The sequence below is a fragment of the Telopea speciosissima genome, chromosome 8 (assembly GCF_018873765.1).
Source record: "Telopea speciosissima isolate NSW1024214 ecotype Mountain lineage chromosome 8, Tspe_v1, whole genome shotgun sequence".
NCBI lineage: Eukaryota > Viridiplantae > Streptophyta > Magnoliopsida > Proteales > Proteaceae > Telopea > Telopea speciosissima.
In genome coordinates this window covers 1,785,880-1,806,394 of record NC_057923.1, presented here as the reverse complement: position 1 = coordinate 1,806,394, position 20,515 = coordinate 1,785,880, and the positions used below count along the sequence as shown (strand labels likewise).

At 37.3% G+C, this 20,515-nt stretch overlaps 2 protein-coding genes across 2 annotated transcripts in view; one reads left to right on the top strand and one right to left on the bottom strand.

The window, feature by feature from the left end:
• The window catches only part of LOC122670614 (cytochrome b-c1 complex subunit Rieske, mitochondrial-like), a 30,741-nt gene that overhangs the window by 3,946 nt on the left and 6,280 nt on the right, over positions 1 to 20,515 (top strand). The window contains exons 2-3 of the mRNA XM_043867555.1: positions 1,883 to 2,623; positions 9,935 to 9,940. Of these exons, the coding sequence (XP_043723490.1) occupies positions 1,883 to 2,526 (644 nt within the window). The 3' untranslated portion in view covers positions 2,527 to 2,623; positions 9,935 to 9,940. The remainder of the gene's footprint in view (positions 1 to 1,882; positions 2,624 to 9,934; positions 9,941 to 20,515) is intronic.
• LOC122670615 (phosphatidylinositol transfer protein 3-like) lies at positions 7,506 to 10,779 on the bottom strand. Its single transcript, XM_043867556.1, has 6 exons — positions 10,574 to 10,779; positions 9,582 to 9,840; positions 9,175 to 9,211; positions 8,886 to 8,991; positions 8,492 to 8,602; positions 7,506 to 7,900 (listed from the first exon to the last, which is right to left on the bottom strand). Exons 1-6 carry the CDS (start codon positions 10,688 to 10,690, stop codon positions 7,784 to 7,786), a joined length of 747 nt encoding a protein of 248 aa, XP_043723491.1. The 5' UTR covers positions 10,691 to 10,779; the 3' UTR covers positions 7,506 to 7,783.

The following is a 20,515-nucleotide window of genomic DNA, read 5'->3' as shown; positions in this document are numbered from 1 at the left end:
GGGTCTTCTTCTACCTTTGATGGATGCAAACCAGTGATAGGTAGGTTCTGCGAATGATCCAACCTCTCAATCAAGGATCCAAACCAGCGGGAAAAAAAAAGTAGGAAACAGTCTTATTGGAAACAATGCTTTATTTAAATAAAAATCGACTGAAATTGTATCTGGCAGAAAAACTTAGAACCAGCCTAGTTGCAGCTTATGGTTCTCACATTGGGGTTGATTTGGGAGATAAGATCTTAGGTGTTAGATCGCCCAAGTGTATTGATGTTAACCCCAAAGTTTCAGATCAATCAGGCTTACAACCAGTAAGTTCTACAGATCCCTATTGGTTCCCAAACCACATGAAGAACAGAGAGACACGCCGATAAGAAAATAAACAGGGAAGAAGAAGATAATATGATGATTAAAAGAGGCTTAATCAAGGGAATCAGACATGAAGAGTGAAAGATTATTAGGAGGAAACCCAAACTGGGAAGGAGGATGGAACTTCAGTCGACCTGGTCTCGTGCTCTCACAGTAACTGTTAATCCAAATCAAAATTTTCATTCATTCAATCTACCATCTATAGAGTACATGCTGATATCAATTATAGCATTCTTATAAAAGCGTGTACGGGACATTGGCTTGGCCCACACGATTTGATGGAAAAGTAAACTGCTTTATGCGATATTCTGTTAATAGATAAACTTTTTCTGAACATGGTATTCTACTATTCTGTTTCAGTATTTAGAATTTTAGGTGTACATTCTAATGTCATAATCAGACCTGTCTTCTCTGTTATGATTTTCTTCTTATTCTGATTGCTTGCTCTTCTGATTTTCTTTAATCAATGCAAATCTGAATTCTTTGTTTTATCTTTTGGTATGTTCCATTGAATCCCTTCTATTCACTGTTGACTTCTTTAACAGTTCCAAGTTTCCAAGTTATCGTCCTTATACCTGGCCCTGTCAGCCAGCCTATTTGACCTTTAAGTCTTGATTTGGGAATTAATGTTTAAGGACTGCATCACAATTTAGTACCACTGATAAGAGTGACATGACGTAGACTGGGAGTTGGAAAAAAAAGTGATAGGTGGAAAACAACTTGGGAAGAAGTGGTGAGAATAAGGTATCTGTGTAGCTAGTCCCATTTAGTTGGAAAAAACTCTAGTTGGGTACACTATTATACCAGCAAGTAAACAAAGAGGTAGAAGGTGTCCTTTCTGTGTACGAGATGCTAGTAGCTGCACCCCTGCTATTCATTCGCTCATACTCTCTTACAACATGATTGATGCTCTAGAAAAATGTACCAGTTAATTTGATTTTATTCCCCCCCCCCCCCCCAAAAAAAAAAAAGGAATGCTACCTGGTCATGTGGCTCCTGTGCCCAGATACAGGAGCACGTGAAAGTACCGACCTTGCCCCCTTGAAATCAATAATCGCATCTGTGTTGATGTCCCTGTGTGCGCTCTTTTTGGCCCCCACGCTGGTGCAGGCGCTACGCAAACAGACAGCAGTCTCTCCTCCCCCCCCCCCCCCCCAAAAAAAAAGGAAAAGGTCAAGTTAGTGATTGTTGATAATAGGAAGTAATCTAAATTGCATGTCGAGTGTCAGATTCTTCAGCTTTGTGAATTCTAACATAAGTTGTGCACAGATGTTACACCTAATATTTGTTTGGAAAAACACCTTAAAATGTGTTGGGAATGGAAGTTGAAAAAATTAAAGAAGGTGCAGGTGTGATGTGTTTTCCTACTCATCCTGTCCGTTGAAGATTCCAGTCCAAAATATTTGCAATGTCTTCCTTATTTGCTTTATAGGATGGAATCTATTATTTTACTGCCTTTGATGCATGGAGAATATAGATGGTAATTTGATTAGTGGTTTTTTTTTTTTTACTATGCTAGGATTTTCTTCTGAATCGCTTGCTCCAAGACATGATCTTGGGATGATATCTGACCTTCCGGCCACTGTAGCTGCTGTGAAGAACCCATCCTCAAAGATTACATATGATGATCACAACCATGAGCGGTTCCCACCCGGTGACCCTAGCAAGCGGGCATTTGCCTACTTTGTCTTGACAGGTGGGAGATTTGTATATGCATCTCTGATCCGGCTTTTGATTCTCAAGTTTGTGCTGAGTATGTCTGCCAGCAAGGATGTTCTAGCCCTTGCTTCCCTTGAGGTTGACCTCTCAAGCATTGAACCGGGGACAACTGTGACTGTCAAGTGGCGTGGAAAGCCGGTGTTTATCAGGCGTCGAACTGACGATGATATCAAGCTGGCCAACAGTGTTGACTTGGGATCTCTGAGGGATCCTCAGGAGGATGCAGCTAGGGTTAAGAACCCAGAATGGCTCATTGTCATTGGTGTCTGTACTCATTTGGGTTGCATCCCTCTACCGAATGCTGGGGACTTTGGTGGATGGTTTTGCCCATGCCATGGATCCCACTATGACATATCTGGCAGGATACGCAAGGGCCCTGCACCCTACAACTTGGAGGTACCCACTTACAGCTTCATGGAAGAAAACAAGCTAATGATTGGTTGAGAAATAATGGATTCTCTCTTAGGGTAACGTGGGATAGTTGGATCTGAGATTTTTCTTTCTTTAATGGGGAGCATATTTTCCGCAGGACAATTTTCTTGTCCCCCCCGCCCCTTATTTACAGTTTTATCTTTTCTTTTGTCTGTCTAGTTCAGTAGTTCTTATACTGTATCTGCTGCCAGAGGTGGTGCTCTGGTTCTGAATTCTGAATAATTTTGGGCGGCTGTTCGCTGGCGAATGCTTTTCAATGTTTGTGGAGGCTATTAAATAAGCCTTCTGTTATGTTATTATGTTGAAGGTCATATGTTCTAATGTTATTCTAATGCTATGCTCTGATTGTTTGATTCTCTCCTTAGCGAGACCCAATACTCAAATCCTGCTCTGCTATAGTTTGTTATTCCCTTTTTTTATGTCTCAATTCTCAACTAAAGGCAACCATTTCCATTTGCAATTTGTTTCTGGTGATAAGCATGCAACTAACATCCTTCGTGCTATTCAAACTGCAAATCTACGGAGTTTATTTCTCAATTCTCAACATCTGTTCCTCCCTTTACTTCTTAAAATGTAGTTTGTACCAGATATGACTCATTACTTCAGTACGTTGTGCTTATTGGAATAGGTTAACCTCTATTTCTACGTCGATAGAGTTTGATGGAGTGTAGAGCGGAAACTTTTGTTTGTGTTGAATGGAGCAGGAGGGTTGATCATTGGGTTTGTAGGTAAAAAGATCATGGATAAGGAAAAAATTTAAGTAACATTTTAAATTTTTTTAGGGGAAGAGTTCTCTGTCTGGGAGTGTGGTCTTTGCTTCAACACGAGTACTAATGGGAGTGTGTGGAAGCATCAACAGCGCGCAATGCGTCCTTCAGGGTATATTCTCTCCATAGTCCAGATACTTAACATAAATATCAGAGCAAGCGTACGTATTTGGCAAAGGCCCTGATGTCTACCCACTTTGTCTCCCCCATTTAGGTAAGGCACATGGATTAGAAACAACTTGCTGTCCGAGCCTTTCTGGGTAACAATACTCCTGTTATATTATAGCAAGATGAGAGTTATAATACAATCCTCCTGGATCATCATCATCTACACAAAGAATATGTGCACATTGGCATGCAATATCGCAAGTCACAGAATTGCCTTCCATAGAAAAAGCTTCTTCATGATGGAGAACCTAACCTGCAAGATTGATAAAAGCTCCTAGGTATCCACAGATGTCGTCAGCTTTAATTTGTAACCACAAGCTAGAGTTTTCCCAACAGAGCTTCACATAATACCAATGTAACAAAAATTTTAGCCTCTCTGTAAACTTGTGCTTTGAAACTTAAAAGAAGACAAGACACATAAGATATCCAATAAATCAGTAGAATCCAATGATTTACCTTTCACATATTCTGTCAAGAAAGAGTAGACTACAAAACCTGCAAAGACAATGCTATCTGACCAGGTAAGAGAAATTTTGAGCAACTTGGCATTTCTTTGGAATAGAAAGTTTTATAAAACAAAAAAGGAAAAAGAAACAGAGGATATCATCAAATTTGTGAACGTAGATAGTTCCAATAAATCCATCCCAGATTAGAGTTGATGGGATTGGAAGTTGAAGTTGGTAATTGGAACTAACATTCTTAAGATTTCTTATAGAGGGATCTGGAATGGATCTTCTCTCTCGCCATTATTGCAAGACAATATGGATTAGCTGACCTCCTTACATTCTTCCCTTGCGGCGGAGACTTTTTTTTTTTTTTAAGTTCAATCGGACAACCATTAATTCCCTTCCGAGTGATTATTATTAAGGACAGTCTCTCAGAGTCCAGAGTCGTCCCTTTCTTTGTCTTTCTCGATTCTCTATTTTCTATTCTGGAAGTCATCTCTTGGTAGTTATCATGTTTGAATTATCAGCTGAGATTTAAAGACAAACGTTTCCCTTTCCCATTGGGATCTCTTTCGATTTCTTCTCCCAACGGCCGATACTGCTGGCATTGATCCGTATCGATCTGAAATTTGATCAAAAGTCAAGGGAATATGGGACAAATTTATTTTTTTGGGGGGGGGGGGGTGGGGGGTGAGAGTTTGGTTCCTCTTTACGTACCAACAGGTGAACGTATATGTGAGAGCCATCCATCTGTCCTATTTTTGTCATTTACAAGGAGATGAGGGGTTTTTATGAAAACAAAATTAAAATGTGATTGGCTCTGAGATGTAAGTTCACCTGTTGGTATGTACAGTTGATCCTTTCTCTTTTTGGGAGGGAGGGTTATTATTGATCATTCATAAATACGAGTAGAGATATATGGTCATTGATGGCTGTATGATCCCTTGACCACAAGGTTAAGAAAAAATTTCTTCAAAAAGGGATAGGCACACTATCAACCATGGGGGCACACGATGGAATATCATACAAGAAGAGAGGGGATCATTTCAATAGGGACGGGGGAGGAAGAGAGACATAGACACAATGGGTGCTAGCTTACAATAAATCTAAAGTGTGTCCAACCTTTTCTCATAAATTTATTTCATTTCATGTCATGTCATTTTTGAGAGTTGAGACTTGGTAAGGACACGCAATAGGTTCCTTTCTTGGGTTTGAAATTTTTATTAACAAAAAGGGGTAGTTAACGGTGTCACAACTCCCAAGTATTTGTCATGTTTTCATAATTCAGATGACAACTATCCATTTTTATGTGGTTTTTTTATTTAAATCATTTATTCATGCACAAAATTAGGATGATAGATGCCAATACACGAAGAGAATTTCATTGAATTAGATTCTGAAATTGACAACGCTAGTCTATTTCGGACCATGTTTTCTCTATATCCAATGATTAAAATTGACACATCTTCTGCTTAAGTGACAAAATAAGTGTATTGTCAGGTTTGAAGAAGTAACATTAATCCTTGTGACAATAATAATTTGACAATTAAACTAAGGGCTCATGTTCTCTGTGCCATAGCGCAGGCTGCGCCCAGACACATGGGCTTGCCACTCAGGGGGCAGGGTGGTTATTGCGCCCACCCCCATGTGTCTGGGGGCAGTTTGCACCCCCGGCACAGAGAACATTCCCCCTTAAACTAATTATCTATAGTTTTATGGAAGAGGATTTCGAGGAATCTGCAAGTCACACCAATGGTTGTTCTAGAGAATGTATCATTTATATGAGACCCTAATGTTGTCGTGGGGAAGTTTTTCCCTAATTTTATTAAGGACATTCACTGTAAATAAATATAAATGAGCTTTACTTGTAAGATTCCAATCCAACTTCCCCACAACACTTTCTCCTCTTTAGACCCATGTGGGCGTTAGTTTATGGTGCTGGCAGTGTGCCCAACATTTTCCATATTTTATTTATGGGAATAAGAAGCATAGCATAGAATGCAAATTCTTGCATGAATCATCTCACATTATGAGATGTGGGGCTACACTTTCATACCTTCTCCTTCTTTAGACCCATGTGGGTCTCATGTGGATGTACCACTACCTGCGTTGTCATTGTTAAGGGATTTAAATTCCTCCAAACACTGGCATTGTGGGGAACCCCTTTGTTTTTATGTCCCTTTTGTTACTACTTAAAAAAGTGGTCGGTGTTCTATGTGGAGGAATGTGACCCTAGCACGTGCATGGGGTCAATGAGAGCACACATATTGACATCATGGGGGGGGGGGGGGGGTGAACATTTCACCCCCCCTTTTGTGTCTAAGTGTGGGTGATATACTCCCCATAGAGAACTTTTTTCGCTTAAAAATTTTGGGAAAAAGAAACATACACGTGCTTGTATAGATTCCTTTATGCACTTCTCACATAATAATCAGTGGACCCCATATGGATGATATTTTCTACCAAAAACAAAATATGGATGATATAATTTTTCAACCCATTATTTGTATAGCGTACAAATTCTTTCTTACACTGCCTTTGTGGGAAAGCCTCCCCCAAAAACTTTTATCATCAACAAATTTTACAAAAGAAAGAGTCAAAATGATGGATGAAACTTGGGTAATATTTTGGGTAATATTTTACACAAACCTTATTTTACTATGATAAAATTTGGACTTGCAAAGGTTGCTACCACATGGAAACTTTTCACTTAAATAAAAGCTTTCCTTTTACGGGATCTATTCTTTTAGGCAAAATTTTTCGTGCACGATCGGGGCATTAAATGCAGTCAGATTAACATAAACATGCACGTGCACGAACGGGCACACACACTTACCATCATCTGGATGATTCCATGCCCTATTGCTCTCCCCAATGTATACTCGATGGCAACCCCGTTATGCTCCGAATCCTTAACATAAACATGAGAGCAAAGCGTATTCGTCTAAGGCTCTAATGTCTGTCTGCCCACTTTGTCTTCCCCTTTGTGGCAGGGGGAAAGGGAACGTTCAAAAGGGTTAAAGAAAGGGGGGACCTTGATCCTCTACTGCCAAGTTTCCCGACAGGACCCTACTGCCAAGACACAGCAAGGCGGTAAATTACTGCCTTACCCCTGTCGAGCGCCTTACCCGAGTGGGGTTAAGGTGGTCATTTACAGCCTTGCTGTCTTGGCAGTAGGGTCCTGCTGGGCAGCTCGGCAGTAGAGTATCCAAATTGTAAAGGAAGACCCATTATTAGAATAACTAAACCTCTTTGTTGACGAAGGTGCCAGGTAGCTCAGCTGGCAAGGTCCATTGTATGTAGTTACCATTAGCTGAGAACAAATCCTGCCTTCACCTCCCCTCCATCCCTTGTAGTAGTAACGGAAAAAGATCTTGTGCAGCCATGGCGGGAGCTGCACAGGTGCAGCACCGCTAAACACGACAGTAAAAACAGGGGTAAGGTAGTCATTTCACAGGTGGGTCCCACCTGGGCCCCCACATGTGAAATGACCACCTCCCCCCCCCCCCCCAACCCTGTATTTGGGGTGGTTTTGGTGCTGCACAAGAGCCAAGTCCCCCTTGTAACCTCAAACTTCTATGGTGCAACCTCACACCACTCTAATGTTTGTAGTGCAAGTGGATTAAATAGTACATGAGTACGTTAAGAGGTACTATATAAATTACAAGATTGTTGTGGAATAACAATTATGCATATATGTCTCTACTACCTGTTTCCTCCATACATACAAACTGCTAAACCTGCCTCCCCACATTGGTAACGAAGTACAGGCCTTGTGAGAGGTACAAGGACATTATGGCGCCATTCCCATCAGTCTTACATATCAACATGATTTCAAAAAAAGGTGAAAAATGGAAAAGAAATTTTGCAATAATATAGGCTGTTTAATTAACTGTCTTGGATAGGAACCAGTGGCAGTTTACCTCCATAGATCTCTGGTATCTGGTTCTCATTGATGTCATCAAGTAGACTTGAAAAAAGCTTCTTGTTTTCCACAAATACTATCTGCTCAGGGTGTCCACACAGCATATGAACAGCAGTGTTAAAGAAGAAGAGTACAGTATGGCTACAAGTCATGTTAGCCTGTGTGTGTTTGATCACCAAATTAAAAGACCACACTACATAATAGGAATTTCAAGCCCAGAGAATATAGATAGCCTTTTCAGACCACCATCCATAGATATCTAACAGTCAGATTTGCCACATCACTCTTCCAAGTAGCAAAACTGGGCATGCCCGTTAAGGAGATTCCATCCTACATGGTCATGTGGGAAACTCCTTTCCCTTTACTATTACTACATAATAATGCGAAATATTTCAATCTTTATAATCCAACTCAATCCAGTCCTACAATCATCCGCAGTATGATTTGGTTTTCTAAGTACAGTTATATACTATAATGCATTGCTAGAAGATCCCAAGTCTCCTTAGAGATGTAAAAGAGACACTGTTAGGTTTCAGACACTTGGAACATACTAGAGGTTTTAATAGACATTCAGCTAGAATTGGCATTGTTAAGAATGAATGCCCATTCTCTCTGACCAGAGCAGAGAATAATACATGGACATGATTAAGGAGGAGAGCTCAAAAAATTACCTTCTCCCTGGTGTTCTTGTCAATAAATGGGTAAACAATCTTCCATGCTTTCATAAATAGGTAAGGAACATGGACTAGAAGCAACTTCCCTAGCCTTTCTGGGTAACAATCCTGTCATTATAGCAAGAAAAGTTATAATACAATCCTCATCATCTACACAAAGGATGCACATTGGCAATGGAGTCACAGTATAACCCTCCAAATTATAACAGGCAAAGCAGTAGTGCATCATCAAGCACTCACTGTAATCATTCAAGTTCTATATACTTTTATAACCAGTTTAGGTTATGTATTGAAACCTCCAAGGATATGACTCGGATTACCAAGTCTTTCTAGTTCTAGGTCAATTTTTTTACCTTTTAGTCTAGAAAAAGATTCATGATGGAGAACCGACCTGCAAGATTGATAAAGCTCCTAGGTATCCACGGATGTCAGAGTTTGAGTAACCCCATCCTTCAAGGTCTGCAATACCAACAAACTTTTCTTGTTCTTGTGGCATCCTACATAATTGGGATAAAATCTCATTTAGTCTAAAGCTTTTGTAATCACAAGCTAGAGTTTTCCAACAGAGCTTCAATTAATATCAGTGTAGCAAATTTTTGAACGTAGCAGTAAACTGTGCTTTGAAACTTAAAAGAAGACAAGAAACATAAGATATCCAATAAATCAATAGAATGATTTACCTGGCACATATTCTGTCGAGAGCGTAAACTACACAACCTGTAAAGACAAGGCTATCTGATCAGCTCAAGTATAATTTTGAACTTCAACATCTACTTCTTATGTTTGAGATACTTAAATTTTGTGATCTGGACTAGGTCGAAAAATCTTATTGATCAACATTAGCTCTTCCAAAGAGGGCTGAGTTCACATGGCCCGAGTCAGAGAATCTAAGTATCTAGTCTCAAACCCCTTCACAAGATCTAAGCTTACTCAAATTACATTACTTGCTTCTACCACAACTGTAGGTTTTGTCATTCAATCAGCTAAGTAGAACTCCACACTTAGGAAGATTAAAACTAATGTTGATTCTTGAATCCAAGCCACCAAAGAAATCAAAAGTAACCGGTTTCTGAGTATATAAACATACGCTTGAAACAATCTACACCCCCTTTAGTTGGAAAATGTCTGTTAGCAAGAACAAGTACTATGGGCCTCCCCTTCTTATCCAATCCTTGCATAAACAACTTGTTCTGATCAAGATGGTTTTGGATTTCTGATTCAGGAATGGAACCCTTGGGGACAAATGAATGTCTCCATTTTAGATACTTCAGGAATAAAGCAGAAGCCTTCTCGATATCTAGATCTCGAGCACGCAGAAACCTTCTGATTTGCAGATCATCCTCTTCCTGAATAGGGCAATAACCATATATATTCAAAATATTAATAATGTGAGGAGAACAAGAGCTATGCCAATTAGTACATTTTCATGTAGTTAACTAGTTTTTGGTGTCATTTGGTGAGAAATAGTGGAAGACATCAAATCACATAGCATTGTTCAAACATTACACAAAAGGCAAATCCAAGTTTGCAATCAAATTCAAACCTAACTATTTAGGAGCATGTTTTGCATATTTGTAGGTTAAGCCAATTCACTGAACTAAGATTCTTACATTCAACTCCAAATAAGATTCTTAATATGGAGAAACTAGTCAGACAAAATTCTTGCTTAAATTAGCATGTGTGAAAAGAAAGACAAAGTGTCTCCCATCATCTTATATGAACCCATAAACCTGACAGACAAAAGGTACTTCAGAAAGGATTGGTTAGGATCCATATTTCAGAATACAGAGCAAAGGAAACCAGATAAAGAACATAATAAGCAAGGGGATGGAGGGAAAGAGAGCATAAATGAACAATTCCGTTACAACTAATAAAGATCCTACCAAAAGAAAGGGGAGAAGAGAAGGGAATATACTATTTAAATGGGGAAGATCCCAAATACAGGGAAGATGATCTTCTCCTGAAAGCCAAATTTGCGGAAAGCACAAAAGGAGGGAAAGGAATTTAGTACTAAAATTGTAAAAGAACCCCCCAAAAAAAAGTTGGGGGAGAGAGAGAGAGAAGTTAAAAGTATAAAACCTTAGCAGAGGGATCTTCTTTTTCAACAAAGGTTCTCATGAGACCCACTTTGTTGCGTTCAATCTCATTGCTTTCTATGCAGTCTTGAGAAAATTTTGATGCCTCTTCAGAACCCATTTCAGAGGTGCAGAGAGGGCAGAGGAGCTGAAGTCGGGGAGCTTGAATACTCTCAGATCTTTCTCTCTGCTATTTGTTCTCCAAAGTTCCAAGTCAACAATGTGTTCTGTTGTCTGTCATGGTCATACCTCTACATTATGCCGTATATGTTGTGTTTTTTGTATCAAAACGAAACTAATACGGAGACGAAGTCATCGCCAGTTATGACTCAAATCCAAGATTTGATCTCTGACTGACCACCCACCCACCCTGCTTTATCACATTAGACGAGAGAGAGAGAGAGAGAGAGAGAGAGAGATTCCAACTTCCAATTCAATCCCCCATTCATAGACTTGGAAGACTTGGTTGGCACTTGGCATTTGTTAGGAATAAAAAAGAAAACAGAGGATATCCATGAATTGTCAACGTAGAGATTTCCAATCACCATCTCAGAATGGAAAAATATAAATAATACTGATCGTGGGTTTCAGTCAGAGAAGATGGAACTACACTCTTTATAGTTCTTAAGCTTTCTTAAACAACTCTCTCTCTCTCTCTTCTTAGAGGGATCTAGAATGGGATCTTGCCATTATTTCACGATAATTAGATTAGCTGACCCTTACCTTCTCCGTCACTCCATGTGCGGTGCGGTGCCTCCATTAATTTCCCTCATCTTCTTCATTAATTTCCTTTTCTCATCTTCTGAAATGACCACTCACGAGACATGAGAGTCCCCAGCTCCTGAGTCGTCCCTCTCTGTTTCTCTCTCTCGATTCTGGAAGTCATCTTATGTTCCAGATCATAAAACACGTTTCCCACGGTAATTCCTTGGATTTCTTCTTCGCTGTGTACAAATGATTGCTAATTAATTAACTAATAAATCGAGCTTTCCTTCACTTTAAAGGGTGAAACATGGATTTAATTCACGGTAGTGGTTACCGCATTATAAGCCGCATTGGGGTGAAGAGAAAATCTCTTCTACTATGGGGCTTCTGTTCCTTTAATTCGAATCGAGAAAGAGTATTTCAGACCTAGATGAATAATCTCTGATAACAAAAAACTTCGACCACAAGAACTTTGGGTATTAGGGGATTGGGTTTTGGAAAAGCTGAACACCACAACAACAAGGCTTTACTCCTGAAATTAGGCCGAAGGTTGATCACTGAACCACCATCCATGTTGTGGTCCCGAATTTTAAAAGCCAGGTATTTCCCAAAATTGTCCCTCTTTGACCCTCTTACCTGAGTTAAAAAAGTTCGTGGACTTTGAATAGTATTTCACATGTCATTCCTCAATTGGAAAAGATTGTGATAAAAAAGATTGACAATGGCAAAACCACTCATTTCTGGTTTGATAAATGGGTTCCCTCCGCCTCAGGCAATCTCTCTCACTCTTCTAGATGACACCGGATGAAAAATTGAATCTATCAATAACTGTGTACCTCTACATCTTTCATCTTGTATCCAAAACTTGAACATTTCAGTTTCTGAGGATAGAATGTGGTGCCTTAAGGCTAAAAATGGTAACCTCACCACTAAATAAGCTGCTCATGAATTAATCTCATTTTCTGCTAATGATTCTACTGTTTTTATTTCTTGGTGGAAATTCTTTTGGAAAATTCAAATTCACCCAAAATTTAAGTTCTTCTGGCGTTTGCTAAATGCAGGAATCCCTACCAAGGCTACTCTTTCGAAATGGATCCAAATTGAATCTTCCTGTGCTCTTTGTGGAAATGGTGTTGAATCTTCATGACACCTTTTCTTATCTTGTGATTAGGTTAAATACATTTGAGCGCCAGGACCCTTGGGGTTAAGAACTGAATTTTTAGAATTTGAAAGTTTGAGACATTTCTGTTGGTTTTTTTTATCTTCAGTTGAAGTCTGTTAAACGAGATGTTTTATGGTTCTTTAGCATCTTTATCATTACATGTTATTATATCTGGACAATTAGGAACAAAGTAGTTATTGGCTCGGAGAAACCTGACCCTAAGTGGATTATGGATCACATCCACAAATGGCTATTTGATCTAAAATTATCCCCCTCCCCCCTCTTTTTCATCCAGGATGTAATACAACAGAGTCCAGTGGTCTCCCTTAACACATATTCTTTTAACTTATCCTTGCTCAATGTCCATGTTTTAATCTGTGCAGGATACCATATACCTGGATTGAGTGTTGCAGGGTGGTCCTATATCTTTTTGATAGATAGCAAGTTTAAGTTTTTTGCTGCAGGAAATATCCGAACTACTGAAGAGCTAGTACCAGAACTTTCTGGGATTAGAAAAGGACTTAACCACGCTGCCAGCATTGGGTTGAAGATTAAAGAAATATAGTGTGCCAACAAAAGGATCACTGATGTTCTCCCATCTCCAACCAAATGCCCCTGGCCTTGGAATCTTTTTAAGGACCTTATATATATATATATATCAGACTTATCTCAAGATGTATAGTTTAGGACTCCAGGAAACACTTTTTGTCTATCTATAGCAATGAACTTAGCTAAGAATGCCTGCACTATGCACTCTGTAATTTCCTACTACGCTTAATATATATATTTTCTTTTTCTGTCCAAAAAAAAACAAACAAAAAACTTCGACCTTAATAAGTAATTGGAGAAAGTTTTTCTTACTCCCCGTACTAATTAAGGCTGTGTTTGGTGACACTTTTGTTTCAAGAACGTTGTTTTTTATGTTTGTCATTATTTTTCGCTTCTGTTCTGAAAACGAATGTCTGAAAAATGCTTGCTATTTTTGTGGATTCCCTCCACATCCATAGTGTAGAGAAACTGGATCGCCTAGCCTTATGGTACTAAAATGTACATTATAAGTTTCTTTTCTACCTAAATCATCTGATTTTGCTTAGACTTGAGGGCATACTGTAATAACTAGAGTACCGGTATTCATACATAAATATATATGGGGCGCATACCAATACATGAGGGGTATTTGATTAAATTAAACTTTGAAATTTGGCAAAATAGGTGTCATGTGAAGTTTGATAAGGTAAGAGACCCTTGTGATAATAATATTTCGCTAAATATATTTTTTAATGATTTAAAAGCACATTTATTTTCAAGACATATAGACAGCCTGTTTGTTAGATTCCAATGCAACAGTTGAGGACCTTCATGGCACCGGCACCTACCCTGATATAAATGCAATGTCCAGATCGAACCTACAGGGACAATTTTACGTTTATTTTCCAACTTCAAAACTATATACCTTTTCTTTTATTATAAGGGATTACAATTGTGTTGTTAATACCTTTGCTTAGAAGGTTACGCTTCTCGAATTTTTATCATCCCCAATTCGCTGTCCGCTTCAATTTCTTCCAATTCCTCACATAGGAACAGAAATGACCACCCTACCCCACCTTGGACAGTATGTAACGTGTGTTTGGGCAGGGGGTAGGGTGATCATTTCCGCTCCTGTGTGAGGAATTGGAAAGAATTGAAGCATGTTTACCACAAGAAAAAAGAAAAAAGAATTGAAACAGACAACAAATTGGAGGTGATAACGATTCATGTCTCTAACGTATAAGTGGTCATATTCCACTCCATAGCTATTAAAGTTTTGTATATATGAAGCCTGAACTTCGTCACATCGTCTCAATAAAATTAAATATTACACAAAAAGAAAAACTAATAAATACTCCAAAGTCTGAATTGGACTTAGTAGCACATGCCCAAAATATCTAAGTCAATAATAATAATAATAGTAATAAATAATGATGATGATATTAAAAGATTATTTTGCATATTCTCACAAAAAGTAGGGCCCCACATTTCTTTCTTAATTCCAAAACCTCTTATTTATGATTTGTAATATGGGTTTCTCATACTCCCGAATTAAAACTCCGGCCCGTTGTCGTGAGAAATCCTTTCTTTGACATTATTATCTCATTCCTTGTGAAATAAAAAATCTCATCTATATTGATGCTCTTGTACATGTTCTCAATAACCCCTATGTTGGTGCAGATGCTACGTGACCATGTAGCGATCTCTTGCCTTAAAAATAATAATCATAATGTTGAATGCTCAGGCTTCCTCCAATACACATGAAATTAGCATTCTCCAGTAGTTTCATGATTTACAAGTGATGGGAGAGAAATCTTGGTGCAAATTACAATACCTATGTTTATAATAGCTCACAACCTTCCATTAGACAAACTTCTTTCATCTCTTATTTATTTATTTATTTTTATTTTTTGTAGAAAGACAAACTTTTTTTTTTAAACCATTAATGGTGAAAATTAAGAAAGACCAAGGCAGTGTTTGGTATAAAATTGCATTCCAAGTCGATTTCGTATTTTCAAATGATAAAATAGTTGTTTTTATTGTACGAAAATGCGGAATCGACGTAGAATGCATTCCAAGAATGTATATCAAACGCTGTCCAATTGTCTTTTATCATTGTATATGAATCCATTAAACCTAATCAACTAAAGGACCTTCAAAAACACTGATTTTGATCTTTACGTACTTCAGAAAATTGAAAAAACGAATCGCAAAAAAGAACACAATAATAAGCAGAAATTCATAAAAGAGACGAAAAGACAAAAGCTATGTTTGGATGGCAAGAAAAGACGAACCCAACAAAACAAAAATCATGGTGGAGATATATATATATATATATATATTTCATATCAAAACGAAAATTATACTCAAAACGAAGATTTGATCTCTCACTGACGAAGTCTGATAACGATATCTTCTACCAACCAACCAACCTGCTTATCACATGAGACGATTTGAGACAGAGGGGGGTGCAGGGAACTTTGAAGGCATGATTGGCAATTAAGCTTTTATTAAAAATAAAAAAATATATATATTAAAATAAAAATATATATATATTGTCAACGTAGTTAGTGTTAAGACAGTCCCAGCCTCCCTTTCTCTGTGTCTCTCGCAAATTTCGATTCTAGCTAGAAGTCATCTTCAATTATCAAGTTTGAATCATCAGCTGAGTTCTCATGAAAAATGCTTCCTATTCCCATTGGGATCTCCTTCAATTCAATTTCTTCTCCCAAGTCCCAATCGCTATACCGATATTGATATAAATACAAATACAAATACATGTTGTCGGTATCGAATAAATGGGGAAAGGAAGCATGTGCTGCCGTTGTACAAATTCTTTTATACCATTCTCACATAATAAATAGGGAGCTCACAATAATATTTTCTCGTATTCTGATCATGTGGGACTCATATGGATTATATTACCTTCATTGGTGTAGCGTGCAAGTTTCTTCTTACATTGCTCTTGAAGGAAGCCCACCCCAATAAAAAAATACATTTCATTTTATTATATCGTGATTGTTTGAGAGTTGAGACAAGTCTTCATTTGCTCATTCTTGAAATTAGAAGTGTATAATATTAGTTAAGTATTGGTACCTGTACTTATTCATGATGCATATGAATACATGATGGAATATTTGATTGAATTAGACTCTAATATTTGACATGTGACTTTTGACCATGTGTTTTTCAATTCAATGATCAAAAAATGACACATCAATTGTTCTTCTAACAAAATAAGTGTCTTGTTAAGTTTGAATAATTAACAATCCTTGTGACAATAGTATTTAGCAAAATGTTTTGTGCACGGCCACGCACAAGATGTCAGATGGGATGGGACAAATGGGGTTGACATGACCAAATACCCTTATTTGATGAATCATCATCCGTGTATGAAAATGTTCTCCATAGTATATTGTCAAAACTTATTGTTAATGATTTTATGGGAGAGGGCTCCTCACACTACCAATGTAGGGAGGAATTTGCACACCATAGTGATATTTGTTTCGGAAAAGGTATCGTCTATATGGGACTCACATATTAAGAGTAGGAAAGAAAAAATATATAATAATTTAAATAAAAAAAAATAAGTGAGGTGGGGAAGTTTTTCCCTAGTTTTATAAAAGAATTGTAATTACATAACAATGTTCATGTTTGTAAGATTCCAATCCAACGACTGAGGACCTTGATGGCATCTCCCCATATATAAATGCAATTTCCGGGACCTCCAGCTTTCATTCTTCATTAATCCCATACTACATTAACTGATAAGTAATTTTTATTTTTTTTTCTTGGGTAACCAATTGAACCCTAATAGCACATGCCAAATATAACTAAGTCACTCTTTTCCTCTATCTAATATGATAATATTTAATTAGCGGGCAAGCAATGAGAATGCATAAGGGTATGAATATGGATGAGATTTTTTATTTCAAGGAGACGGAGCGATAATTCTGGATAAACTTGTTTCTGGGCACAAGCTCTGCACAACCACGCAACATTATTTTTTTCCCGTAATTATAATAATGGTAATAATGTTGGTTAACCTTCTACTTGGCTGCAACTCAAGCTTCCTCCAATACACATGAAATAAGCATTCTCATTCAGTTTCATGGTTTACAAGTGAAGCGAGTTAGATATTGAAGCAAATAAATTACAATAAATACGTTTTTTGTAGCTCACACAACCTAGGTTGAACCTTCCCTATTGCTGTTTTGCTTTCAAGACAAGAAATTCAGCCGGTTTGTTTCTCCAGATAAGCAACTCTTTTACGTTGTAGGTATTGGTATCTAATCGGTTGTATCAGTTGATTTATATATCGATACCCAACTAATACGTATCGATTGATATGATATCGACATTCTTTTTTCTTTTTTTTGAAAAAAATGCTGTTTTGATCTTGTATCACATACAGAAATCAGTACCGATACATTGAACTAAATCCTTGAACCATTTTCTCTTTTATGCCTCTACTTGTTAGATTCTTAAATTGTTTTAATTTATTCGCATAAGGGTGATTTTATTTATTTAGGGAGAATGTTATCTGTGCCATAGAGCAGCCTGTGCAGGGGGGCAGGATGGTCATTGCACCCACCCCCATGTGCCTGGACGCAGGCTGTGGTGTGCCACAGAGAACAGTACCCCATTTATTTATTAATTTATTTTTGGGTGGAGTGGTGGACATAGGGATGACCGGATGATAATAGTCTGTAGTCTCTATAATAAATGAATGGGCCAACTATTAATTGGGCTAGTTCCATATTTAGCTTAGCCCATAAAGGGTCATTGCTTAGAGCAATGATAAAGGTTTGAACAGTTTCTCCATGTTAAAGCCTCAAGTCAAATTTAATCGTCCGTCTCAACTGTGCAATTCACCCTTTGGGTCTTCTGTAGCACGGCATGATGTGTAGTGTACCATCCGATAGCCCACAGTGTTTGGATACGCAGCCCAACACACAAGTGGGGTGTTGGGCTTTATGCCCAAGCACTGTGGGCCATTGAACGTGCGCTACAGAATCACCCAACACATAGAGGAGTCGATAGAGTCAGGCTTGACCAAATCTCTACGACTCTACTCGTAAATTCTTATCAAAATTATAGAGAAACAGTTTTTTTTCAGGCTTCTGAAACCTTGGAGTTCTCTAATCAATTTATTAAAACTTCATAAATCTGATTAAATTTTTTGAAGTGAATACAGTATATCGCTTTTATTATAGAGTTGCAGGGAATTAAAGTTTGGACCTCACACAAGCAAAGCAAGCTCTCTACCATTAATGATTAAGCTAGAGGCTATATACAATAGTTTTTTTTTTAAGTAATAAAGGGCTATACAACAGTTATACTCATCTACCAATTTAGGGGAAAAAAAAACTAGGCTAAGCTAGGTTGCTAACCATGGTTGATGCTTCTAAGAATCGGTATATTTGAATCTGTCAATCAATACTGATTCAATACCGATTTTTATTATTTTTAATTCTTTTATATCACGTGTCATTATCCTGTTGGCCGTGATTAGTATCTGATCGATATTCCATGCCGATAACCATGGTTCTATCCCCACTAAGAAATAAATTATCATTGGGTTGGGTGAAAATAAGACAAAAAGTAAAATGATTTTAATATTTGATATAGTATATATCTAGTTTCGAGTGAAAATGACCTTTGAGCGGCTCTACTAGAAAGGCCTACGTATGTGACCTTGGGCCCACCCTCATGGTATCACTCACACATATAATGCTGCTATCTCGACCGTTGGATAGGAAGAAAAAAAAAAAAACAGTGACTTGGATTAGTCAAATATCAAATTTCAAAGCCTTTTTTTGATAAAAATAAACTCCTCATTGTATCGCACGTTTAAGGGTAATCCAATAACTATAATAGATTTTTAAAGCTCTGATTTGTCACTTGGTAAATGCTATTTTTTTTTTTTTTTTGTTTCTTATTAAAATAAAAATTCTATTGTGTTTTAATATTATTTATGAGAAATGTATAACCAAAAAATTTGGGCTTTACCTGAACTACCATTTGGCAAGTATTTGGACGGGCTTCTAGGAAGACCATCCAATACGGATAATTAAGGAAACATCTGATTTCAAAAAATCTGATAAAGTACAGATGAGGTGCCCAGTGTTTAAGGAACTTACATTTAATGTACCTAACGTTTAAAATTTATATTTTTGGAACTCAAGCACAAATTACATTAAGGAGGTGTTAATGTATATGATGAAATATATAAGTTGGTTAGCAACATCGCTGACCAATATACCATGCATGTCTCAATATCTACCATAGCCCATACAACGTGTCTATTGTTTTTCACATCAACATATAATAGGAAATGTCTTTTAATACCCTGTTCCTTTTATACTTAAGATTCTAGTTAAAAATATATAATTCAACATCATATTTTTATGTTTTTTTTTAATTCTTTTGATTTGAATTATGATAATTAATTTATATAACATTTATATAATGAGAAACATCATGTATTAAAGATCACACCATTAATGCTTCAAAGATATTCTAATTGAAATGATAAATGACTCTTCTATTCTATTGTGTCTCACTCTCACCTAAAATACTTTATCTTTTTTTAAAAATAAAATTAAAAAAAAAAGAAGAAAAAAACAACAATATGAGAGTGCCTACATGTTTATCCTCGGTCATTAATTCATTATTATTAGAAGAATACTGAGAGTAAAAAAACAATATACACAGATTAGTGTATCAAGTTGGATTGGATGGTTTTAACCTCAATTTTAATTAAAAATTATTATTTTTAGATCAATTTATTTTTCCATTAGAACTATTCCACTGATACAAGATTGAATAGGTATCAATATCAATATTGGACATGGTGGATACCATTACGGGTAGGCCAATACGCCCAACTCAATACCCTTTTTTTTTTTTCCTTCTCTCCTACCCATTTATTGGTTCAATATAAAAGAAGGGGCAAGAGATTGTTGATGGTGGTAGAACCCCTGCAGGCATCAAAATTGGATGTAAATCAAGACTAAGGGTGTAAGTGAATAGTCGAAATCCATTTCCATATCTGTGTCTGTATCCGTTTAGTATTATCCGAATCCGTCCGAAAGCTAAACGGATGCGGATATGGATAGACTATAATTCCCCTTTGCTAATGAGAGAATCAGACTTTCAGCGAGGCAAAATTTTGAACCCACGAAACAAAAACTATCCCATATACATATAAATTAATTCCCGTTTTGTATATTAGTTCCAAGCTATGGAATAAGGGTATTAAATCTTAATTTCGAATGTAAACGGATCGGATTGGGCTCAGATAGTGCTATATCCGCATCCGATTAGCTTTTAGACGGATTCGGATAGTGCTAAACGGATGCGGATATGGACAGGCTACAGCTATCCGAAAAACTATATTTACATGTAAACGGATAAAATATTCGATCCGTATCCGTATCCGTGTCCGTATCCGTTTAGCACTATCCGAATCCGTCTAAAAGCTAATCGGATGCGGATATAGCACTATCTAAGCCGAATCCTATCCGTTTACATCCGAAATTAAGATTT

Bases quoted from the DNA above. Each gene is read 5' to 3' on its own strand.
- LOC122670615 (XM_043867556.1), bottom strand. From the start codon at position 10,690: ATGGGTTCTGAAGAGGCATCAAAATTTTCTCAAGACTGCATAGAAAGC. The intron at 9,212-9,581 runs GTATGTTTATAT...TTGTCTTTACAG, and splicing joins GGGTGTAGATTGTTTCAAGC to GTTGTGTAGTTTACGCTCTC. The intron at 7,901-8,491 runs GTAATTTTTTGA...CACCCTGAGCAG, and splicing joins ACAAGAACACCAGGGAGAAG to ATAGTATTTGTGGAAAACAA.